The sequence below is a fragment of the Python bivittatus genome, unplaced genomic scaffold (assembly GCF_059951505.1).
Source record: "Python bivittatus isolate LINGU-HERP-01145 unplaced genomic scaffold, Pbiv_v1 ctg000080_np1212, whole genome shotgun sequence".
Lineage (NCBI taxonomy): Eukaryota > Metazoa > Chordata > Lepidosauria > Squamata > Pythonidae > Python > Python bivittatus.
Genome location: NW_028277035.1, coordinates 9275208 through 9301719, shown reverse-complemented (window position 1 = coordinate 9301719; position 26512 = coordinate 9275208). Strand labels below are relative to the sequence as shown.

At 39.5% G+C, this 26512-nt stretch overlaps 1 protein-coding gene across 1 annotated transcript; it reads left to right on the top strand.

Moving 5' to 3' along the window:
- The first annotated feature begins 16220 nt into the window (after window positions 1-16220).
- Window positions 16221-25857, top strand: LOC107326664 (cytochrome P450 2C5-like). The gene is made up of 9 exons (XM_088133481.1): window positions 16221-16428; window positions 18210-18372; window positions 19570-19719; window positions 21141-21301; window positions 22395-22571; window positions 23395-23539; window positions 24289-24476; window positions 24741-24882; window positions 25016-25857. The coding sequence occupies exons 1-9, from the start codon at window positions 16255-16257 to the stop codon at window positions 25213-25215; spliced, it is 1500 nt and encodes a 499-aa protein (XP_087989607.1). The 5' UTR covers window positions 16221-16254; the 3' UTR covers window positions 25216-25857.
- The last annotated feature ends 655 nt before the right edge of the window (window positions 25858-26512 follow it).

Genomic DNA, 26512 nt, shown 5'->3' with positions numbered 1-26512 from the left:
CCAGCAGCTGAGACTATAGGAGATCAGCTTCCAGGTCTTTGCTCCTCTGTTGGATTTGGATCTTAGCCTTGACATTTGGATCAGCTTGTAGAATCTGATGGTGTTAGAATCCTGGATTGTTAGTGGAACATTTCTATCTATGCCTCTGGGTTTTTTCTGCTAGCGAATCACTGATGGTTCATGGTATAAGTCAAGTCTTAAAGGTTTGAAAGGCTTAAAAACAGAATTTAAAATGTATCAATCAAAAATTATTGTCCTCATTTCTACGAAATATAGTGGATTACCTCCATGTATAATGTTCTAACCTTACTACACTGGGATGTACAAAATGTAAAATATACTTCTTAGGATTTCAGAATGGAATCATTTCTCAGAAAATATTGTTTCATGTTTAGTGGATCCCTCAAAAGAGTCTTGTTCCTTTTTTGTGCACTAGTGCACAAAATTTCATGTCCAAAAGGTTTTTGCCTGATGGCAGATAAATTCATGCAAGGAGGTTCTGTCTGCAAAATGTAATTAATCAATAACAACCCAGTTACATTGGCTCCTCTCATCCAGAGAGGGGGATGTGTGGGGGTAAATGAATGCCCTGGACTGGGAGGAGGATGGAAGAGATGAGAAGGATCTGGGGGGAGAAAAGAGGGTGAGCAGGAACATTGGAAGTGTGATGGGCAGGGGAAGATACGGTGGGATCTGGGAGTGGAGCCTGACTCGGGGATGTCAGGCTTGCTGGTTGAGAGGGATCCCAATGTCCAGCCCCAGGATCTTCCCTCAGGACCAGGTTAAAGGATCCTGTTATGAGCAGTAGGAATAAAGTTGAGGAACAGGAGGAAGAACCACAACCAAGGCAGCAGTCAGATAAATGAATTTTGAGTCCAGGGCAGAAATGTAGTTTGAGAAATTGTAATCACAGTGCGAATAACTTTGAGAGACAGGAGGAAGAGCTGCAGCCTAGACAATGGTCTGATAAAGGTAGTCTGATAGAAGAGAATATGTGTATCTCAGGGTTGAACTGTGGAGTCCCAGAACTAGCAAAGAATCCATATCAGCAGTACTACACAACACACCATACTTAACCAAATACACCCAGACTGAAATACCCAGAATCATGGACCTCATCAACTTCTGCCTCACCACCTATTTTCAGTTTGATGGAGAAATATACCAACAAATCAGAGGCACACTCATGGGATCACCACTGTCAGGACTCATAGCAGAGATTGTAATGCAATGCCTAGAAGAAACTTCCTCACATACAACCTAAAGTATGGATCTGGTATGTATATGACACATTTGTTATAATAAAAAGGGAACAACTAGAGAAGACACATGAAACCATCAACAACATCTTCAAAGGAATAAAATTCACCAAAGAGGAAGAAAACAGTAACACGCTACCCTTCCTGGATATCCTCATCAACTGAGGAAACAACAGTACATTAGAAGCCCAAGTTTATCGGAAGACAACCCACACCAATCAAGTACTCCATCACCAAAGTAACAACTCAACCTCCCACAAGAGGAGCTGTGTAAGAACATTATTCAAGTGAGCACAAATGCATTGCAGAAACCCAGAACAGCACAAGAAGGAAAAAGAACACCTATACAACATCTTCCAACAAAATGGATATCCACGCAACTTTATCAAAAAGTGCCTGACCACTCAACCTACTACAACTCAACCTACACAAGCTATGAAACGGATCACACTGCCATACATCAGAAACATCTCAGAAACCACCAACAGACTATTACAACCACAAGGCATCTCTGTAGCACACAAATCAACAAAATCACCAACATATCTTAAGTAAACCAAAAGACCCAGTAGCACAAGAAGGAAAAACAGGAGTCATCTACAACATACAGTGTAAGGACTGTAACAACCACTAATGACCTCGTTCAATGACCACTCATTCAGCAACTGTTCAAATTTATGATGGTGCTGAATGAGTGGTACTTATGATCTGTCCTCAGAGTAACAGCTGTCCCAGAGCCCCATGGCTTTGTAACCACGTTTCGGGTGCTCGGCAACCGGCTCACACTTCCAACTGTCAGTGTGTCCTGCAGTCATGTGATTGCGATTTGAGACCGTCACAGCAGGCTTCCAACAAGCAAAGTCAGCAGAGAAACTGGCAGGAAATGGCAAGTCATGATCACATGAGGTCCTCGCTTAATGACCTACACGGTCCTCAGTGAGGACTGCAACCTGAACTGCTGTTGCTAAGCAATGCACTCACATGGTTTTTCGACTTATACCATATTTTTCAGCTTATGACTGCATTGCTTAATGATGGAGTTTTCAGCCCAAATTGGTGTCGTTAAGGAAAGACTACCAGTATCTGCGAATACATTCATTACCTATTCTGTTCCCTTCCTTTCTACTCCTTTGACTTTCCCATTATTTCTTTTTTTTTTTTAATAAAATTTTTTATTCTTTACAACAAACACAAAACATACATAAACAAACAAGAACATACAAAGGCATAAAAAAAAATCTTCCATTTTATACCGTGTGTCAACCAGTTACCAAATCGTTGGTGCCCCTTTCATAATCTTCACTCATTTATATAAATTCTCATATCATCTATTCAAAATATACTTGTATACTTATCAATTATCAATTATTAATCATTTGTAGCTAGTCTATAAAATCATTTATTACAAGAAATTTTAGCTTTCATTATAGGATTAGTAATACATTTTTATCCATCGATTATATATGTATATATATATAGTAATTAATATCAAATTTCTATTATAAAATTTCCTAATCCATTACATTACTATATTTTCTCATCCAACCATTAATAAAACAAATCCCGTGTCATATAAAATTGCTTATCTTCTTACTCTAATTTCGAATATCAGTTTAACTCATCTCTGCACATTCCATAATTTTCAATAACTTCCTCCTGCATAGGTACTTTTTCATTCTTCCAATTCTTAAAAGTTACAGTTCTAACCACTATCAAAACATACTTAATTCTTCACTACATGTTTCAACAAAAATATCTCTAGTTTAAAATCTATATGTTACTATGTCCAACCATGTATGAATTTTAGTCTAATATCTTAAAACATTTACAATCAAGTACAATTCTTTACTGTATATCTCAGTTTTATACCTTATTCAAACGCTTGCATAGTTTTAAGTTCACCCTTTTCATTCAATATCCCAAAATATCTGTTTATTCCTTTTTCTATATTATTGGATAAGAGAAAGCAATAATAAATGTCCTTTCAAACATTCTGCTTTTTGAAGCTTCTGTCAGTTCCATCATTGTTGTATTCCCCTCGTTTTTTTCTTTAGGCATCTGGAGTAGTTTCTTTCAATATTGTTTTACTTCTTCTTTTTAAATATTCTCTTAGTACGATTTTCCATTATAATCTTGTATAATCTTTTTCTCACCCTCAGTACCAAGAACAAGTCTGTCCCTCTTCATTTGTCAATTGATTAACCCTTTTTGGTTCTCAGTTTATAAGCCTCAAAATAGTTCTGTTTAGTGTTTCTGATTTCTTGTGCTATTTCTTCCTTTTCCATTGATCCCGTTTTATGTTTAATTAAGTCCATTTTAGCTTTGATATCTTTTTTTTTTTTTCTTGCGGGAATTTCTGCAGCTCTTCTTCCAAATTTTTATAGTCATCCTCGATAGTTTAAAAATCTTTTTCTACACTGTGTTTCTCGTATAGCCTGTTATCAAACCCCTTGTATAGACCTTCATTAAGTCAAAGGATTCTTTATCTTTGTTCTTGCCAAGAGAAAGAAAAAAAAAAAGAGCAAAAGAAAAAAAAAAAGAAGAGGAGGGGAAAGGCTAGGTCTCTTTAGAAGTCCAACTGGGGGGGGGGGGGGGAATAGAGAGCAAAGCAAAGCTTCTACCAGAAAGAAGAGCTACTGCCACTAAACAAGGCTCTTGTGACTAACTCAAACTTTCCATCTTGAATATTTTCAAAATCACTTTCAACTCCGCTTTCTTATTTATAGTTATTCGATGGCACCTGTATAAACATGCACATCCCACTATCTTTTTAGAAAGCCCAAGGTCCTTGAGCATACGTCACAATGAAAAAAAAAAACACTATATCAAGCCTCTAGATGGCAGTGCAACTTTCTTTCATTTACTTTCTCTTAACTCCACTTTCCCCATTTCCAAATCAAAAAATATAAGTTTCTTATAACAATAAAAAAATCTTAATCAAAAAAGAAGCTTGAGATAAAAGATTATTGAGTATTGAAAAGAAAAAGCCAATCCAGTTAAAAATATATTTTTTTAAAAGAAAAACATCTTGCCAATTCCACTAAAAAGGGAAAGTTAAAAAACAAAGATTTTTCCCCCCCTTTTTTTTATAAGGCTCAATCTCGCCGCTTAATCCACTTTTCTTCACTTTTAAAAATCTCTTTAAGTTACTTAAGGTGTTCTCTAAGAATAGTTGAGTAGTAAAGGTCCATCTCACCCGGTTGACACCCCTCTCTTTCTTCTTCCTTTGGAGCTGTCCCGGCTTTTGCAGTCATTAAATGGCTGCCTCTCCTCCGCCGGCTTCAAGAGCTTCTCCTGGGATCAATCTGGGACTTGCGGTGTCCCTGAGATCCACAGGACGCGCCCTTTGCGATCACCGTCTCTACGGGACGGCTTAGGTCCATCGGGACCATCCGGGGGGGGAGATATCGGCTGCGATCCTGGGAGCCCAGGATCGCCCGCCGTATCGCCGTGACGCCAGCTCCGCCCTCCCACTTTCCCATTATTTCTTGAAACAACTTATTGAAACTGAATCTAACGTGTCCTGCATGGCTCCATTCTTCTGCCAAGTCTACTCTGGCAGAAGAAATAGTCCATTGAATAATCCATAATAAATCAATAGATCAATAACACAGGAAGGTTGGAGGCAACCACAAATTTGCTTTAGGGCGGGGTTTCCAACCCTCTCTCTCAGGTTTGGGGATTTCTTCAGATCAAGCAGAATTAGACTGCATAGATGTTCATGAAAGAGTTGAGATTTCAGGCTCTAGAACCAGGGAATATAGACAAGAACAAATGAGTAATCCACCTTGCTTAATCAAAACAAAGAGCACACAGAAAAGGAAGAAGTTCCAAGCCCCAAGGAATCTTCTCCAGGTGCGGACCTTTCCTGAAGACCCATCCATTTTGGAGGCTTAATTCTGCGCCAAACAGGAAATCCCGCTTTCATACTGGTTTCCCAACATCTTACTATTGGAGGAAAATCTGATAGGAAAGCCAGCAAGCAGCCTGATTCCTAAGGGGCTAGCCCTCCATGGACAGGTGTTCATTGCTGAGGTGCCCCCTCTTACGGTGTGGAAGGTTTCCATAGACAAGCCTGGAGCAAGGGAACCTCCAATACACATGTGCAGACAAATATGCCTTCTGTAGAGTAACCGCATTCTCTCGGTGGGCCTGGGGGAATTTTCCTCTCCTTAAAAGGCAGCTGTTTCTCTTCCTTCTTTCCTTTCCCACTTAATCTAATTGGCAACTGCTTTTGTTCCAGCCCTGCCAGGGCAAAGTACGTACAGTAAGTCTTCAGCAGCTTTACTAGTCTGCAGCACCAACACTTTTGCGGTGTTACATAAAAACAGGTTAACACACTCTCGAAAGCATAGCATTGCTAAAACTCCTCCTCTTTGCACAACCAGGTTCAAATGCAGTTAGAAAAGAAAAGCCTACTTTATTCCTGCTCCTTTGAGATTGGTTCATTAAAAACAAATGCCCATTCACCAGGAAGGTTAACAGTATGTCTGTGCTGATTAAGTAAGAGAAGAATGTCCTCTTTAGCAGAGGGAGAGGGAGAGAGGGGAGCCAGTGCATCATATTTTCAGTTACCACCCTGCCAGAAATCAGCTTGCTGTAAGCCAAAGGAAGGTGAGCGTATTTGCCGTCTGTAAGAGCTGAAAACCTGGAATCTCCTACAACGCCCTCCATATTGAGAAGAAAGAAAGGTTTTGCAGATCGGCCTTTTTGATGAGGGCTATTAAATATATAAGGTCACTACAAGTGTAATTATCTTTCCAAATCACTACCATCTTCATACTATAACTTTCTATAATCCGCTTTATTGTTTTAGGCTAGAATTACGCTATGTGCTCATAAGTGGATCCCAATCGGTTCTCACCCTGAAATGGATAGATCTGTTGTTATCTGGGCTGCTCTTTTATGTCTGATGTTTTTGTTCCTTCGTCTTTCACTGTTAGCCACCCAGAGTCATTGACCTGAGATGGGCAGCCGTATTAAATAAATAAATAAATAAATAAATAAATAAATAAGGAATGAAGTTAGTTTGTGATTTTGTGCCTAGCGCAGCTTCTGTTTGACTTTGTCCCTAGTGCAGTTTTGGGGAAAGATGCTAATACAGCAGTGACGACATCTAGCTCTACTTTTCTGTGATATCTGGACCAGAAGGCGCCACGCATGCTCTGAAGCAGTGTCGGATGGCTCTGCCTTTGGCTTGAGTGGTTAAAAGAAGTAAATCTCTCCAATATATTTCCAAGAAGGTGAAATTTCATTACTTTCAGACATACTATATATAGACACATATGTATTGAATTAAATTTGGTTTTGTGTCCTAAGCATCCGACTTTTAGGAGTACAGTGTCTGACATGCCACTTTTGGTAGCTCCCAATGGTAGGGGAAGAGTTTTTAACATCTGGCTTGGTATGTTATGCTTCTATACTATGCATTCTGTTGACTTCTATCTGCTCATTCTGTATCTTACATTCTTCTATTCCTGTTTAAACCTGTTTGCTAGAGTCAACAAGAAAGCTTGAAATCTCACCTGCTGGTGTGTTCACTGTCTCTGGACCTGAAAGAGCCACTCGTCTTGCACCTGGCCAGTGCTTGGAAAAACAATGCATTTCGGAAGACACCTATTTTACCAGCCTTTGGGCCCATTCTTTTATTCTGTTGCAGCTGAAGCCACTCAAGGAAACAATCACTTTAAAATGGTTTAGAGTAAACCTTGGATGGGGAGCAATCACAGCATTAACCTTGTGCCCTCCCGCATAAACTAGCAGCTTAGAGCTCATCTAAATCTTATAGGGAGGTAACACCTTAAACCCACTAATCTTACCCCCTTAAATCTCTTATTCATTGTCGAGAGGCTGAAACAGGTTTAAAAGCAATGTTTGATCCAAGACTGCAGTTTGAACTACAGTAGTCAGCCGTGAGATTTGAAATTATGGGAGAACAAATGGAAATCCAGACCTGTGGCCAAATTAAAGGAGGGGAGTGCTTGAAGCCTGTATACAACCAACGCCTAGTGTCTGCAGTCAGAGTCCTCAGAATTGTGCCAAAGAGATAAATTATGAGCAGACAGTCAAGCAAGTGGCTTGTTCTACCTACCTATATACCTACCACCCAACCACCCATCCACCCCACTTATTTAAGATCGAATGCATAGGCTGCCTTTTTATTTATTTTAATACACCAAGAAAGCCTGCAGCAATAAAAAATACATAATACTAAAGAAGTCACAACCAATATTCTGGCCAGTCCCCTTGTCCTGAGAGATCCTTGCTGCAAGAGATCCACCCTTGCCTTTGTGTAATATGGGCAGTTCTGTTCAGTTCCTGAAGCTGTTTGCGAAATGTCCTCCACTCTCTTTGGGCTGGTTCCTAAGGGGCCTCCCTCCGTGTGCTGGTGCTGAGCGGCACCCTGACCCCAGGCGATCCAAGCACGGCACGTCTCCACCTCTTCTCCTGCTTGCAGGAGGGCAATGCCTCATGATGGGGAGCAGAGAGGTGTGCATCTGGGGGTAATCGCGCTCTTATTAGGTGGCAAAAGAGCTTTTAGTCCCGTCACATTTAGAGTGGGACTGTGAGGGAGCGAATAAGCAGGGTAGGCAATCATCTCTGTTTGTGGGGAGGGGGAGTTGGGACGGGGGGAGGAGAGGAGGGGAGCTTAGAATGAGGATCTGGACACCTTCAGAGCTGCTGCCCCACTGCCCCTTCATAGGGAAGCACTGGGGAACCCTTCTGGGGTTTTTTTCTCCACAGACGCCAGCCTCATTTGGCCTGTTTTTAAACAGTTGCTCTTTGCCAGCTTCTACCCCCACACCGAATTTGCTCTCCAGTTTTTGAAAGTTACCCTGCTGATGGACTGATAAGTCCTGAGCACTGAAGCACATATTTTTACAACTTTTTGTTGATTTGGAAATAATAAAAAATGTAGCATTCATCATAACAAAATGTTACTATATTGCCACTATACCTCTTTTAAGGCAGAGTTACCAGGGGCGGGGGAATGACAGCCAACAGCCTCCAACCGGTCCAGCAAAGACCCTGAAGAAAAGCTGTGCCAAAGGACTATGGAAAATGTCCCATTGCAGCTGAAAAATAAAACCTTTCATAATGTTTTGAAGCATTCGCCACTTTGACACCACTTGTGTTTTTGCTCTGGCAGCTTTCTGGGTGTGGCCCACTGGCCTGCTACTCACGTCCGCCTCAAAGAGTGCATCGCTTTGCCTAACAGTCCTCCAGCTTTGCCCATATCTCAGGCTTCTCAGGTTTTGTGGTACGGTGTCCCCCTTGCACAATAAGTGAATTTGTGTGGCCCCACCAGGACTAAAATTCATTAGCTCCACCTTGGTCACAGTGAGTATGCCAGCCATCAGTTTTCACCGCAGATGGGTTCCCGATCCCATGATGCAGGTATTGAGGTCAAGCTTGGTTCTTCTGTTTCTCTTTTTTGAGGATAGGAACAGCAACTTCGGTGTTTGTGTTTGTGTTTCTGGGTGTGTGTGTCTGTGCGTCGGTGCGTGGGTGTGTGAAGTGGTTGGCTGTATTGATATGTTTTAGGAAGATATATTGGGAAGCAAATCTTTTTTTTTTCAGAGTAAAGCTGACCAGAAGCAAAGCTTTATTTTTAAAGCATGATTGAAAACGTTATAAACGTTATAAAATGGTAAATACTTAAAAGAAGAATTTTGATAATATATAGATACATTAGTATCTTTATGGTATGAATATTATAATTCTTCCACAGGAATAATTGCTGTACCTTGTATTAATTCAAAAAATGTGGTTCACCATGTTACTCTAAATTCTCACAACAGGATTTTCAATAAGAATTATGCATTTAGTATGATGGCTTAGATTTTATTCAGCTAAATACAGATTTTTCCTGACCTGAATGAAGGAAGTTCTGAGATAACTTTCATAAAGGGATTGATCTTCATCAACTGCATCAGAGTGCCCATTATTTGATAAAGTGGGAGACTGTTGGTTAAGGCAAGTGTTTATTTAACAGATAGAGCACAATTTATTTTTTATTTATCTAATTTTATTAGAGAAAATCTGTACTAATTCCATATAAAAAGCTACTTTTGTGTGGCTTATCTTTTTGAAATCAACAATAAATAGTTAACAGCCAAGGTCATCCTACTTTTGTGTTGATAAGTAACCTGTTCCTCCATTTTAAGAGAAAGGTCATTTGAAAAGAAATCCATAAGGGAAAATTTGGGGAATGCTAGAGGTCAGTTTGGTTGGGACTCTACCAGCCAATTTTCTTTCCATCTCCCTTGAGGATTTATTTGGATTTCTGAATAGAACTCAAGAAAGATGGGGCTGCTTTTGGCCATAGTTCTGCTTCTTCTGTGTATGTTCTTCCTCCTCTTCTTCTCATCCTTCCAAATGTACAAGAAGAAAAGGCACCTGCCAGCAGGTCCAGCTCCCCCGCCTTTCCTGGGGAACCTCTTCCAGAAAGACGTTGTGCCTTTGTATAAATGTTACCCTAAGGTAAGACTAGTTCATGTAGCGTGTTCCCCAGTGAGCTAAACTAGACATACTTAGGATAAAAGGATGGATAGAGGAATAAGACAAGCTAATTTGTGCCTCATTGATATGAGTATGTGACAGGCTCTGCATAGGATAGCACTTCAGTATGACTTTATTGGGAGCCATACTAAACTAAGAAATATCGCAACTATCCATTTGTATAATTATTTCAAAAGATATTTGAAATAATTCAAGCAAGAATGCATTTACTCTGTCTGTAACTGGTGAAAAAGTATGGACCTGTTTTTACTCTCTGAATGGGGCCAACACCTATGGTCATTCTCTGTGGATATGATGTGATAAAAAATGCCTTTGTGGATCATGCTGAAGACTTTGCTGGACGTTATGCAATTCCCTTCAACAATCGATCGACTAACAGTCAAAGTGGATTCTTGTGCCTTTGCTTATTTTTATTCTCTTTTTAGTGCTAAGATGAGGTGGACAGATGATGAAAATCAGCTGAAATCTAATGCTAATGCCGTACTGGGGGAGATGGGTGGCATATACATCTAATGAATGAATGAATGAATGAATGAATGAATGAATGAATGAATGAATGAATGCTAGGTGATTTAAAACAACATTTCTTCAGGACTAATACTATTTCATTATAGCCACAAAAATGCAACATTTCCCAATCTGAATTTAGCTTATTCAATGAAGAAAAGCTGATAGATCAAGAAACAAAATCTGTAAACACAGATCAATTCTAGCACTAAAGCAAAACAGGCTGAGTAAAACTATGGCTATACCCCTTGATCCAGGTACTTCTTTGTGGATGTTGTGTTTCTAATGAAAAACAACACACGGTAGATCTGATAAGCCGAAAGTCTGCTTGAAATTATATCACAGACACAAACTTAATTATGTGAATATCACTTATGTTTAGGTTTTGTTATAAACAGAATTTTGCAAGCACAGGGACAGTCTTATGATCACAACCTGTGTTGAGAGGAAGGATAACTTTCTCTCCCTGAATCCCCTGCCTAATGGAAGCATTTCAAAGGGGAGTCTCTCTTGAAATCTAATCTCTAATTTCTCTTGAAAACTAAATCTCTTTTTTTGAACAATTCTAATTCCAATGCAGGGAAGGCTTTCTTACACATTGCCCTCCAAATTCAGAAGAGCTGTACTTGATCCAATATATCTGTGCCCATTGAAAACTGGATCTCTGTCTCCTCAATCCCCTTGTTCTGCAAAATGGAGAAATGCGACATGTTTCCACCACCTCATGCCAGCTAGGTCAAGTGAGAATCAAATATGTAATGTTACAATGACTTGTTTCTTGTCCATTCATTGAATGGAGTAGCACTTTCTCCAATATGCATTAATCATAGGAATGTGATCTCCTGCCAAATAGGGCCTATTTAGCTGTAAATAAATAAGCCAATATTGGTTATTCTCAAGTTCTCCTTTTTCTGACCTTCAGTTTGTTCCATCCTATTTTTAAATGTTTCATGAAAATATGCATCCGTTGTTATGTTTTTCCTGTATGAATATGCATTTTACTGTATATCAATTTTGTTAGCAATTCACATTCATACACACATTTTGTACACAGTTTTTGTACACTGCAGGATAGAATCTTTAGTGAATAATAAAAGATGTAAGACAAAGTATCTGGCTTTTCTCTAGCTAAGCCAAATGACTAGTGTGAGCACTGCAGATGTAAGTCGGAACGAAAGACTGACAGTGAACCAAAGAAGCATGGTTTCTGTTGTCGTGGCTGCTCCTGCAGCTGTAACTAGTCCTCTGCTGTGCCTTTTTATCTATCACAAAGCTACTGCTTGCAAAACCTGGACTGGAGGATTTCTAAAACCTTTCTGGTTGTAAAATGTGCAAAATCTGACCTGGACTTTGAAACCGTGGACCCCTACATCCAGGCAGTGGAAAAAGAGGCGACTGGGGGGAATCTTGAAAACTGATGGTCAAATCTCCACCCCAAAATGTAAGAAGATATTGATTAAAGGAACATAATAAGAATCAAGGAGGGAAAGCAGAATTGCAAACTGCAATCCAGAAGCATCACACCGTATTGCTCAGAGAAAGTGACCCAAATAGAAAAAAATGGCACAACCTGTCAGGGTGTTAGCCTGCAATAGAAATTTATGAGTGTAAATATGGCAATGACAGAGCACAGCTAAGCCGTGTATGCAATCAACTCAACTTGCTCAGAGCTCAGACCTGAAGGGTGTGGCTACATGACACAACACAAATCACAGTACATAGTAAGGTGCACCATGGGTTATGGTGTTGCTGGTGGTTGGCGTTGTGGCTGGTAGTTGGAGTTGTGGTTGGCAGGTTGGTGTATTATAAGTTCTGTATAGATTGTACAGTAACAGTCTGTGTACCGTTTTCTACAAACAGACTGTGGACTAGTTATTTTGCAACGCTCATTGAGCATCACAACACAGTGTCTATGCTGATCCCTGACACAACCCTCCACAGGTGGAGATGGGAGAAATGCAGGCGGACTCTCTCTATCGTGATTTCTACCTTGTTCTGTCAGGAAACATTCCGGTAACAGTGCAACGAATGAGAGTAATTAATGAAGAGAGCTTTAGCTCATTGATTTAGAGTTTCTTGTGGCAGTGAGCAGCAAATTATCTGCTGAGTTTCTCTGCTACCAAATTTCAGTAGGAAGTAAACACCAGCAAATTTGGTAGTAATAGGGCAGTGTGAGACCTCTCAGAGTGTTCTTCCAGTATTTTGGACCGCCTGAAGCTTCCAAGCGCTATTAAATGTGCTGTAGTTCTCCTGATGAAAGAAATCAAGGAATGTGCTACTGTGGCCAAGTCAGTTATTACACGTGCACAAGTCTTTCTGGCCATCAGTAAAGACTGGGCACATCCAAACAGTAAACGTGAATATCTGAGATGATACAAGTGAATTTGGCCTCTTCCTAAGGACAGAATACTTTTACTGATCTACTGAGTTCAATTCCTGGCAGACTCAGAACATCCATGAGAGCAAATTCTCCATAAAACAGGTAGATGGATCATCTCTGGCTTGTAAAAGGAGGCCAGTTCTTCCTCATAATGGAACGTGCAAAGGATAGTAACACTATGGAGAATTGGAGTATTTGGATTGGTTGGACAAAAGCAGGCATGAAATAGAGAGATAGCTTAATCAATGATAGAGCCAGGAACACACAACTTGTTAGGCAAACATCAAAATTACTGAGGCAGAAGAGAGACTGTTTCAAAGTAAAATGGCCTCTGTTCATGTTGGGGTTTGCTGTTCTGCAAACACGAAAAGCTAACGGACCATGAGGCGGTTTCCAAATTCCACTCAGTTAGCCTTTCAATGGCTGGAACTGGATATAAATCAGTTGAAAAAGTATGCCTTTCCATTATCTGGTGGGGCAGGAGGTACCTCACAAACACTGTTTGATATCAGCCTCCAATCAAGGACAAAATAAAGTAAACATTTCAAGGGAACTCCTGCTGCTTCAACTACCCTATTTGCTCATGACTCCACTAATGTCAGTGAAACATAGTTCATTATGTCTCACTTTGGTTCCCCTTTCTGCTCTGTCACATCAGGGAGAAACCTTTGCTCGTGTTACTTTGGCATGGGACATTATTACTTAACAGTAAGGAGACAGATAAAGGGGTAGGTGTGTATGTGCCAGGCTGTGTAACCAACTGGAGCTGGAGCTCTCACTAGAGCAGAAGGAAGCACTGCAGTCCATCTGCTTGGAGGGCTTAAGATGGCTATGACCGGACAACAGCCATTTTGATTAAAACTGGAAAACATGGACATTCGCAAGGCTTGGGAGTGAGTAGAGGACAACGTTTGGCCCTACGCTCACAAAGCCATGGGTAGCCATAGTGGTGAGGTGGCAAGCAGAAAGCATGGATCTGCCCTTGGTCTGGAATAGGTTTTCCTTAGCATGGCTTAGACTAAAGCTGCCATAACAGGAGTAGCTTATATGTGAAGTTCCGATATGACCATGGACTGCTGAGTATGAACGGGAAAAAAGAAGAGTTATAAAGGATAAAAGCAGGCCTCCCCACTGGGAAAGACAAAACTATCTCTTTGCATTTTCAGGCTTCTAAATTCGAAACTATAGGATTATAGGATTAAATGCTATTTACTCTTTTATGAAGAAGTCACTATTATAGAAAAACCATAGTGACACTAGTTGGTAAATTATCTCCTCTTTCGGCACAGTAGACACTTATTTCTGGTGTCACTTTAAATACCTAAAGTCCACTGAAGCCATTTTTAAAACATTTGGTGAACTGAAAATTGAGTTTAGTTTATCTCAGGGGCTTCCTGGTAATTTTACTCCATTGAAACTATTAACTATTTACATTATATTTGGATTTATTAGTATGAATGTCATTTTCTTGAAAATTGGTAGCTATTTCTTTTTAAAAAAACCTTGTTTTTAAGAAAAAAAATCTATTTCCTTTTAGTTGGGCACCTCAACAAGTGGTTAAAGAGTGTCCATTCCAATCACCTTTCCTTGATCATATAACCTGGAAACTGGAAGATTGACTCATATGTGATTTTGATTTGTGGTGCTAGAACATGTAGGGTCACAAATGTATGTGTGCTGAATGAATGTGGATGAAGAGAAAAATGAAGGAGTGATTGGTATGAAGAGCATTGAGTTGGTTTGGTCATATAGACAGAATCAATGAGGATCAAATTGTGACACATCAGTTTTCTCTCCCCATCCTTGCCCAGTCATTTCACAATCAAGAAGGAAATAATAATGATTTAAATAGTTGTGTAACAGACAAATATTCCTAATTTGAATGAAAATATATGTATCATATTTTTCCCCAAAAGCGTCAAAATAATAGCTCATATATCTTGACCAAGAAGGAAACAGTAAATATTGTTTCCAAGTCCAATATGTGTTCTTATGGAAATAGTAATAATAAGGCCACCAAATCAGAAAGACTGAAGCAACATACAGAGCTAAAAACATATATATGCAATACCAAAAATGGAAATACTAACACATCAAGGTAATATAGAAGCAAATTTCCAACCTGGAATCATCAACCAGGTGGGATCACAAATCACCCCAGCCTCTGGTCTGTTTGAAAAAGACAGGTTTTCAATTTTTCCTAAAGGACAAGAAGTTGTGGCCAAAGGAACTTCAGAGGGAACGGTATTCCAGAGAAAGCATGCCTCCAGGTTCTCAGAAGATGGCCCTCTTTAGTCAATGGATCCTGGAGTATTTGCTTCTTAAACTGATCTTAGAGGACAGGCAGAGATTATTAGAAGAAGGTAGTGCTGAGACCTTTGGGATGATAACTAGCAATTTGAATTGCCTCTGGAAACCCACTGGTGAACAGTAGAGTTTGCAAAGTAGAGATGTCACAGGAAGGTTCATCCATAATTACTCATGCTGCTGCATTTGAGACCAGCTTCAGTGTCCATATGTTCTTCAAGGAGAGCCCAGTATACAGCAGTCCAGATGGGAATCCAGTAGTTCTGGATGAGATTCCAGAAGTAGTCTGTGTAATCCTCCTGGAAGTCATGGTTGAAAGCACATGGTACTCAGTCATAGTCATAGTACTGAATTCAGGGGTGTAACAAGCTGGTGAAAGAAAATGTCTCACAGGGTTCAATCAGTGAAGGTCAATTAATTGCTCCTTCACATCCTGCCCTACAGTCAGCAAAGAAGAGGGAGTGTTTAAAATGAACTGTTATTTAAAGGATTTAACCCCAGTTTGAAAAAAATTAAAAATTTAAGATACACTTCAATATGGTTCATGGGGTCATGAAGAGTCAGACACAACGTAATGACTGAACAACAGCAACAAATGAGGAAAAAAAAAATAGATGATATTAAAAATCTTTCCCCTTCAAGGTACAAGACCTGGTTTGTCTTGCAAAGGGGGTTGTGTGGGCCACAGACTCCTTGGAATCCACAAGTGAGTCTCATCACCCCATACATGTAATTCCTTTTTGGACATTTATGCCAGAGATGTTTAAATTTCCCATTTCATTCATTCTGAAATTAATCATTTCCTTCCCAATAATGAGATTTAAAATGACTTTTGAATGAACTTTAAATCCTAAATGACACAGCCAGAATCATGTATTTTTGTAATTTTTTTGTTCAAAGTCTTCCAGAGAATGTCCTATGCTCTTCGGGGCCACCAATTTTCTTCTGAAAGGATCCTCACCTTGAATAGTTACGTAAAAGCCAAATGCCCATATTCTGAACCCAACCTATATGCACTCCATATTTTCCCCGCAAAAGTACAGAAACAGTAATTTATTTATGCCCACAATCAGAAGTTATCAATGTTTATAGGTCAATCTGCTATACTAATTGAGGTGAAAGAACAAATGGAGCAGAAAGTAAACAAGGAGATGTGCAAAGGTTAGAGGAAATCTGGAACTTAGGTTTGATTTGTTCTCCAGTGGGCCTCCTCCTTTCAGTCTTATCTCATTTAAACAATTTCTTGGATTTTTGAAGAGGAAAAGAACTCAGAGAAGGATGGAGTTGACATGGGCAGGAGCTCTGCTGCTTCTCTGTATATTTTTCACCCTTTTCTCAGCCTTCCAAATATACAAGAAAAAAGGGCAACTGCCCCCAGGACCTCCTCCATGGCCTTTTCTGGGGAACCTCTTGCAGCGAGATGTACTACCTGTGGACACCTCATATAAAAAGGTAAGATTAGCTGACTATTGTACATGTTCACTGTTTTGGAAGGTGATTACTTTGAAAAAATATCTATATTTTTTATAGTTGTTTGATTTATTGTATAAGCATCTAATTTTATTGGTGGGGTCGTGTGTATCTTCAGCAGGAATTTTAGTGTAAGGCACCTTGTAACAGTCTGATACACACACAATGGAAGTTACAAAGTTCAGTGAAAATAAGTAGTAATAGGAAAAGGCTTAGAAAAATAAATCCCTGGGCCTCAAATTTGTACCATTTGTATTAGCATCAAACTCATTGAAACCTCCTCTTCCTCTAGCCACCCTGTAGGATTCCAGATTGTTGAAATGCAGACACAGCTTCTGTCCTAATAAACCAAAGACAAGGACTACTTCACCTGGGCTGCAAAAATCCAGATGTTCACTAGATGCCAAGAAAGACATACAGAAACACAAACACTTTGCTGCACTATAGTGGTAATCCAGTTTGAAGCCCGTTTATGTTAGTCCTACCAAAGATGGTTTATCTTCAGGAATGGTAGGCAGTTTGCCCCCATTTCCATCCTTACAATGTCCCCATATTCTCTTGTATGCACAATTTTTTCACCTGTTGCCTCCTCTTTTTTATCATACTGCCTGCGGGCAAAATTCCACAGACTTCAGTGGCACTCTCTAACATAATTCCCATTGTTTGAAGCACTCCTACATCTTCTTTCCTTATGTCCACTTTCCATTCATTCTGTTGGGAAATTGGTCTTTATTTTAATATTTTTCATAAGAAGCATGTGTTTTTTTCTTCCTGCAGTAGTGTTACTTTACTCTCAGTTTTTTTCAATTCTTTCCTTTTCTTCTGTGCCCATTTTCCGAAGGCCCATCCTTGACACTCCCAAATAATCACTTGACCTACATTTAGAACCTCTTATCAGCATTGGTCTTTCACAGATTCTCTCAATCTTACATCATGGATATTCAGAATAATTTTGCTTTAGATTGATATTCATTCCTTTCCTATGTGTACTAATGAATAGATTTAGGCTTAAGCCACATATTTGAAACAGTTCCTTTTCTAAGCAGAGACATATTAAAGAGTAATCATTCTCATTATCTCATTCACACCTCTCCATTCATCTCACTTAACAGAACATGTTTTTCCCTTGAATTGCATTTTTTCAGAAAGTTATTAATAATATTTTTTTTCTTTTTCCATTATCACTATTCACTAAAGTATGATTTTTCTTAAATTCCATGTTAAATCTTCCATATTACATGATGGTTTTCAGCTGGGCCCATAAATATTGACCTTCACTTCCCATCATAATGTTGGTTAATTGTGGATTTCACATATGTTTTTTTCTAGTAAGCTAAAGAAAGAGTAGTTATCAGGCTTAGTTTTATCTTTGCAACAAATAACATTTCTTGTTAATGGTGAAATCAGCGCTGCTGAGTTTTGGTACTTTTTGGCCAGTATGTCACTGGTGCAACCTAAGGTCAGTTTTACCTTGAGCAGCTCATGCTACTCTCTGCAAGCTAGGTTCTCTAACCCACAGATCATCATGAAAGCCTACATACTGTTGCCCATATCTCATCAACTAGGAGATACATGCAATGTGATGGAACCTAATCATATTGATGTACTCTGTGGATATTAAGAGTTATTGAAACTTGGTTTGAACATGCTGAAAGTCTCTCTGTGACAAATTTATGAAGTATTTCAAGCAAGTTTTAGACTAATTTCTCCAAAAAGTGCTTTATCACCTAATTAACTGAATTTTCATTTAATTCTATCTTTAGCTTACTGCGAAGTATGGACCTATATTTACTGTCTGGATTGGATCAAAACCAATGGTTGCACTTTGTGGATATGAAGTGGTAAAAGATGCGTTGCTAGATCATGCGGAAGAATTTGGTGGGCGAACTGAAACGCCCATGAATAGCCGGTTGTTCCAAAATAAAGGTTGATTCTCTTCCTTTTCCTTATTTGTTATTGTTTGTTTCTATAATTCATTTCAGAGTATCTAAATGCCATTAATATTTTTGATAGTTGTGAAGGTTTCACCTGAAATGAAGTTTTGTAAAGATGTTGAATTGGTTATGGTTCTTGGAGAGGGAGGAAAACATTGTTTCACCATTTCCCTTCCACTGGTCACTTCTGAAGTCTGCTCAGGTAATTTCTTACATGCAGGAAAAAAAAAACTCACCTATAAACTGGTCCTTTAGGAAGACACACAGAAATGCTTTTCCAAAGAAGACACTTTTGCCTGATGTCATCTGGACTAATGTCAAAAATTCATTTTGTGTACCTTCAGAAGCAATTTGGGCTTTGAAGAAGTATGATGGAAAGAATATTGATGGATTTGAACTTTGATGTTGGAGAAGATTGCTGAGAATATTGTGGACAGCCAAGAAAACAAACAAATGGATCATTGAAGAAATCAGCCCAGAGTTTTCACTCGAAGCACAAATGACCAGGCTCAAATATCCATACTTCAGACAGATTGTGCAAAGGCCCAGCTCTCTAGAGAAGGCTGTAATGGTGGGAAAGGTGGAAGGAAGATGAAGAAGAGGATGGCTATCCACAAGGTGGATGGACTCAGTTACGATGGTGATGAGTGTACCATTGGCGGTCTTGAAGGACTAGGTTAGGGACAGATCATCATGGAGAAAATCTATGTGGTTGCTAAGAGTTAACAGCGACTTGATGACACATAATCAAGTAATCAACTGAAAGCTCTTCTGCAGAAAAATACCATAACTGAAGAGACTCTAATTTTCTTCTGCTTCTTCTGCTTACTGAAAATTGCATCTCAGTACAGAATTCTGTCCATGTCTGGTATAGAGATTTCTTCTTATCCATATCACGCTTATAGAAACTTGTGACATGATTTCCACAACCTCATTCAATCTTCTCTTAGTATGAAAGTAGTCAAGAACGTAAAGACGGAAACTGTGTAGTTCGCTTATTAGCATTCCAAGCATCTAGGAGTGGGGAGGGAAAGTATTGTGATGCATAATTTGTTGCGATGCAGTGCCCTGTTTCAACTATGAATGAGGCAAAGATGAGAAGGGGGAAAGTGCCTGAAACCATCATTGATATGTAAACATGCTTCTCCACAAAAGCTGAGAACTGACTGACCTCGTGATCTCTTTTCAGGTCTGACCACCAGTAATGAGAAGAAATGGAGGGAGCTGCGACGGTTCACACTGTCCACCTTGCGAGATTTTGGGATGGGGAAGAAAAGGATGTCTGAGAGGGTGCAGGAGGAAGCCCTTTGTCTAGCGGAGGAAATGGCTACCACAAAAGGTCCTCTAGAGAAACTGAAAGCTCTTCTCCTGCAGAAGAATAATTTCAGGAAGTGTATAAAAAAGAAGCTGGAAAGGGTTTTTGTACTATGTGAAGTTACAGGAAAGCTAGATTCTGAACTGAAAGGCAAATCCTTCTGCATTTAAGTGCAGAAAATACAGAAAAAGGAGGATAGACAGTGAAAAGTGAGTGTCCCCCCCCCATTTTTTTTTTCACTGTGGTTTTAAGGAGCAAAGGAAAAAATACAACAGTTTACCAACTGTTTATTCCTCTTTTCTCTCCAGTGTCAGCCCTTGGGTTCATAAAATTACAAGTTTGCGCAGAAGTAGTGAAATCTTACTGTCAATGCAGTAACCAAGAGCACATACAGTAGGTGCTAGGAAGCTATTTAATGTAGTATGTACATAAAAAACAGGCTAAGCCTGTTTTTTCCCCTATGGTTATGTTTAGCCAGGTTTGTTGGAGAAATTGGAAGGAGGGAAGAGAGTGCTCAGTTAAAACTGGAAAGAGAAGCAGAAAGCTTTTTAAGAACATTATTTGAACCTAATGCTAAATCACACTTCAGGCAAATTCAGCAGCCAGCAAAGCACCTCATGGATGAATGAGATAGGTAATCTAAGGTCAGTAAAGAAAATATGGATAATGATTTGCTTTTATAGGCATGAAGCAGATAACAATAGGTGGTTTGCACAAGGGGTGGAGATCTTAAAGGCACTGTGGATCTGAATTAAATGGCCATAAAGAGTCTTCATTTAGAGAGTGGTGGCACCTTTGAATATCATCTTGAATGGAGAAATCTCTGGAATGAGAAGGGAAAAGAAATGGAAAGAAAAGAAAGTGGGGTTATTTAAAAAAAGAGATAGAGAAAAAGAGGAAACAGGGAGAGGGGGAAAAAGAGATTAGGAGGAAAGAGGGGCAGAGAGAGAGGAGAGCTCAGTTAAAAAGGAAAGCAGAGCTTTCAAAGAGTTGAAACAGGGTAGGGAGAAAGTGGAAAAACCAGCCATGAGCAGAAAGAGGTAGAGGAAGGAGCCCCCAGCAGTGAGGAAACAATTCTTGACAGAGGAAGACAACAATGAGACTGAAGAAGCTCTAGTGGTAACATAGTCTGTGTTTTCATTGAATTACACATAGGCTCTGCTGCTTAGTTAATATTATTATCAAAAATTACCCATAAAATCTTTGAATATATACTTAGTGGATTCCAGAGTGTAATGTGGAAACACCATTTTGTATCTTGGTTAAAGAGGTGATAGGATTTTTAAATAGTATTCATACTCAGTTCTTAGGACAGAAGGAAATGATATTTATTCAAACCTGTTTGACCTGAAATGTTTTTTGTTCCAATTTTGTGGTGAGATTTGTGGAAGGAAAGATCCGCATTCTCTCATCCCACTCATTCCTTTCTGTGGCCATTCTTGCAGGGCAGGCTTTTGACCCAAGAAGAAGGCTTACCAGTGCTGTTTCCAATGTGATATGTGCAGTCGTCTTTGGCAATCGATTTGATTACAAAGATCAAATCTTCATAGAGAACCAGCAGATTGTGGAGTCTCAAATAAGATTCTTTAATAGTTTCGTAGGACTGGTATGTTAGTATTCTCTGTTGTTTCTCCGGTCATGAAGCTCTACTTTTCCTAGCAGCTCTGTAGGTGTGGGTGAATGTTCAGGTCAGAAATGTGAGGATTAGATATGATGAGCTACTAAGCAGGAGAAGCGAAATCTGGACATCCAGTGAGATGGAGCCATCCAAACACCAACCGATTCCCAGTTCACCTCTCCTGGCTGGGCTTACAAGGACCGTTCCCTTCTCTGGTCATCAGAGCAATAGCTCCTTTGGCCCCTGACCTGCTTGTTTCTCATACTCACTCACTTCTTACCTTGCCAGGGAGGCCCAAGCACGGCATTTCACTGGAGGGGGCTAATGCCTTTTAATGTTAATGTTTCATTGTTATCTTTCAGCCCTTGATTGAAAAGTTAACATTGGTGCCCATGCATGCTTCCTTGTTGTTTCTGTAGGGCTTCAAACAGATGACAACAATATCCATTTTTTCCTCATGCCATTATGTTTGTGTTATAAGGACAATATCAATATGCCAAATGATCTAAAAAGCTATAGTATCGTATTATGTATCTTTAAAAAAACTGCAATGCTACACATAGAGCTATAAATAGTATTAGCAGTACTCATTATCATGTCAAATTGTGGACATGTGCATCTCTTCTTATCCTTGCTTTTTGAAGCAGCTCCCCTGTCTTTATGCTCAGAGCCAGATTCCATCTTCCCCACTTTGAGGACTAGGACCATTTATACGATTATCCATTAATGTGAGAGATGGGGGGGGTGGGCTAGGAAAGGGGCAAGTCACATGACAGATTATCTCCGAAGTGGAACTCAGCTGAAGTGAAGACAGTACTGGGGAAAAGCTGCGCAAAGAGGCTAACTTACTATAAATATAAATTCCTATTATAATTTCCAAGATGCTGTATTTACTTGAGACTGAAGAGAATTGAAGATAGCTTGCAGAAACCCATGTAGTTCTTGCCCTCTTGGCCTTGGCACCTATTTGAGGCTTGAGAATAAGTAATACAGTAAAAGCTATTCTCTGAATATTTGGGGCATTAAGCCTCCACCATAATGGTCTGCAAAGGTATAGTGTTTAACATGAATTCTGTGACAGGTGTACAATACTGTTCCAAAAATAATGGATTACTTTCCTGGGCAACACACCAAGAGTTTTGCTGATGCTGAAAAGATCTGTGATTATATCCGTGAGAAGGTGGAGTTCCACAGGAAGACATTGGATCCTCAGAACCCCCGTGACTATATTGATTGCTTCCTTATGAGATTGGAGAAGGTAGGCTATATAGCATTCCTGCATAATTGTCTAAGTATCATGAGTATTCTCCAATATGCATCTAAGATGAACCTAGTTCATCTCATAGGAATGAATATGAAGCTATTTATTCTCCACCTTCTTTCTTTACTCTGGGACTCCCCCCTCATAGCCTATTTGTTGGCATGTATTCCAATTCCAGGCATTTGTTGCTAAGGATGTCTATACTATTCTCCAAACGTGGCCAAGCATTAGAAACTCAGGCTGCTATTTTCTAAGACAGAATTCTCCTTCTTAAAAAAAAAAAAATGAGTATGCATAGAAATTTGCTTTCCAAGCTAATTGTTTACAAGCTATTTCTTTAGAGGTTTTCCATACTCCCAATAGGTGATATAAAGATAATTAAGTGCAGTTTCCTGGAATCATCTTGTAGAAGCAATTTCTATTAGGATTAGTCCCTGAGATGTAACATCCAAGTTTCTATTTCAGATTCTATTCAGATTTAATTCTGTCTTCCAAGCATACACCTTAGGAATTGCTTTAGCCCGACTCTAAGTAACAACCTTAGTCAAAATCAGAGTATCTGTTCTTTAATTTGGCCATTACTTGTGGTAAACATTTGATAGGTAGACCAGGAGGCAAGCTGTTTCTTCCCTTGCATGAAATGCTGATCCCAGATATACCTTAGAATTGAAGAGCTTTTCTATCTATTCTAAAGGTGGGTTAATGGTTGAATTAAGTTTCCTTTAGCTGAAAGAGACAGTATGAAGAACTTCATGAACTGCTTTATCTCAATTCCAAGTAGAATTTTTATTCTTCTTTTTCGACCTCTGTTTCCTTTTAGGAGCAGAACTCCTCATCTGAGGTTATCTACACTCCTGAAGAGCTTGTGATTATTGTATTTGGACTCTTCGTTGCTGGGACAATAAGCACAAGCCACTCCTTGCTCTACAGCCTCCTAGTGATGGCTAAATTGCCACACATTCAAGGTACAGAAATGCCCACAAAAAGAGAAAGGCATCAGGGCTCTTAGGGCTTCTACTATTAATCCTACAAATAGAAAGGAAACAAATCAAGGTACTTAATCTGAGTTGATTAACTCAAGGTATCATCCTTGACATTTTCAACTATAACACTTCAGGCAATGGCAGAATGGTTATGGACAAGAATGAATAATTATGACATTGAAGAAAAATTAATAAAGGTTGTTACAGAATATAATTAATCTTAATCTATGGTACCCCCTCCCCCAAAACAGATTGACTGTTTTCACACTAGTTCTTTGGAAATGGATCTTGAAGTTTTGGGGGGAATGAGTGCTTTCTTTTCTGCTGGCATAAAATAGTAATTAATGTGTACATATAAAAACAGTTTAAGAAATTAATTTAAGTAAAGTGCTTTTTCTCCTGACTGCTATTCACTGCGTCTTTGGCTGGAGACTGTATTCTTCAGAAAGCCTGTATGGAAATGCTTGATGTTTGCTGGCTCTCAGCATGTCTAGTAAGGCACAGAGACACAAATAAACAAGACAAATCACATCTTCTTGGACTAGAAAAATTGAAATGGTCTCCACCCTAACTTCTGAGGAGGAGGAGTTGGAGGAGGAGGAGGAGCCATTGTCCTGTCTAGAAGTGTCTTCCCTGTATGTGCTTCAAGAAACAAGTGGTAGCTGACTGCAGGTGTTCAGCATGACAAAACAAAAGGCTGTCAATCTCTTCTCAATATTTTTTTCTCACAGCTAAGGTGCAACAGGAGATCGATGAGGTGGTGGGTGCAAACCGCACTCCAAGCATGGAAGACCGGTTGAAGATGCCTTTCACAAATGCAGTTGTCCATGAGGTTCAACGGTATCAGAAAGGGAGCCTTGAGAACTTTCCACGGGCAACAACTTGTGACACAAAACTCCATGGTTACAACATTCCCAAGGTGTGCTATTATAACTATTGGTCAAGATATTCTGGGGAATAGAAAAAAAGAGGACTGTTATTTATGCAGAGATCCTTCATATCCAAGGCAGTTTCAATAAATATGTATTAAACCAAATATCTCTCCCTTCGCTCCATGCCTACAGAGTGTTTTTCAGAGTGCTTCCCACTGAGCTATTTTATTTGAGGCAAGTGGGAACTGGAGGCTGTTTCTTCTCTGCATGAAGTAGTATCTAATGCAATCTGTTTCTTCCTCTCCCTCTAGTATGTGGCTGTTGCACCAATCCTCAGCTCTGTACATTTTGATCCTCTCTATTGGGAGACTCCAGAGAAGTTCAACCCAGATCATTTTTTGGATGAAAAGGGCCAATTCAGGAAAAGAGATGCTTTCATGCCATTCTCAGCAGGTAGAGTCCTCTGGAACAGATTGGATGTGTTAAAAAGTAACATGCTTACTTATTCCATGCTATTGTTTTATCAGACAAAATTCTAGCAAGTATACTTCCCAAATAAGCTTTGTTTTCTTCTTTGCTATTGCAGGGAAGCGGGCCTGTCCAGGGGAGGCCCTGGCTCGGATGGAGCTCTTCTTGTTCTTCAGCACTCTGCTCCAGAAGTTCACCTTCCATCTTGCTGGGGACACTAAAGACATGGATGTAATGTCTTTGTATTTGGACTTCACAAATAAGAATCAATACCCCCTTATAAGAGCCGTTAAACGTTCATTGGACACTTGTGTTTAGTAATTAAGAGAAGGAAAGAAACAACAGTCCTGATGGTGACAGCTTTGCCTGCTTGCCTGCCTGCCTGCCTGCCTGCCTGCCTGCCTGCCTGCCTGCCTTCCTTCCTTCCTTCCTTCCTTCCTTCCTTCCTTCCTTCCTTCCTTCCTTCCTTCCTTCCTTCCTTCCTTCCTTCCTTCCCCCCTCCCCTCTCCTCCCCGCCCATCGCATGCCCTCCTTGCATGTTGTAACCAACAAACAGCTCTTTTTGGGGCCTAGGAACTGGACTGGCCAAACCTATATTAATAGATACTCAAATAAAGCATGTGGGAGAGCTACTTCATTTAAAGACAATGTTGTGAAATAATCTAAATCTCTTAATAACAAGGAAGATCTTTTCCTGGTATGCTTGGGTTAAATACAGAATCAAGTCATGTTTACATCTGTTGATATCTAATGGTTGTGTTAAGGATGGACAGCCTGTGTGTTATATATGACTTATCATTAATATTTCCTTGGCAATATATACAACTAAAACATGCATTAATTTAACTCAGACACTCTAGCAGCCTCTGAAGTAGCTGCAATTTTAGAATCCTTAACAGATGTAGCACTTGACTGGAACCCAACCAGTCAGCTTGATAAGTAATTAAAAATTAAAATGAATGTTAGTATGAGTTATTTATCTGAATTGTGGAATGAAGAATCAGAATTTACAACTTGAGACAATCAATGTGTCCAGATGTACAGAACGTAAAATATACTTCTTAGGATTTCAGAATGGAATTCATTCCTCAGAAAATATTGTTTCATGTTTACTGGATCCCTCAAAGGGGTCTTGTTCCTTTTTTGTCCACTATTGATAAAATCTCATGTGCAAAAGGTTTCTGCCTGATGGCAGATAAATTCACACAAGGAGGTTTGGTCTGCAAAATGAAATTGATCAACAACCCAGTTACATGAATATTATACAGATATATCATGCATTCCAAGATATCACTGTTGTAGTTACAGAACTCACTGGTGGGCAATTTTTTTTTGTGGTGAATAAGCCCTTCAAAGAATGTTTCAAAGAGAAGGACATTCAATTCTTTGTGTTACAAAATATAACACATTTCCTCCATTTATAATGTTCTAACTTTAGTACACTGGGAGGTATTTCTGGCATTGGAAGATCTACGCTGCTCATCTCAGAGCCTGTGGAGTGGTCCTCAGGACATGGGACTGGACAATGACCCATTGGCTGCCCTCTTCCAGACTTAGGGACTATCATCTTGCTGCCCACTCGTTTTCCATTTTGTTCCCTTACCAGGTGGAGAGG

What these genes read in the sequence shown, in the direction of transcription:
- LOC107326664 (XM_088133481.1), top strand. Translation starts at nt 16,255, where the DNA reads ATGGAGTTGACATGGGCAGGAGCTCTGCTGCTTCTCTGTATATTTTTC. An exon ending in GGAAATGGCTACCACAAAAG is followed by an intron (nt 19,720 to 21,140) that starts GTCCTCTAGAGA and finishes CCATTCTTGCAG; the next exon opens with GGCAGGCTTTTGACCCAAGA. An exon ending in TCCTTATGAGATTGGAGAAG is followed by an intron (nt 22,572 to 23,394) that starts GTAGGCTATATA and finishes GTTTCCTTTTAG; the next exon opens with GAGCAGAACTCCTCATCTGA.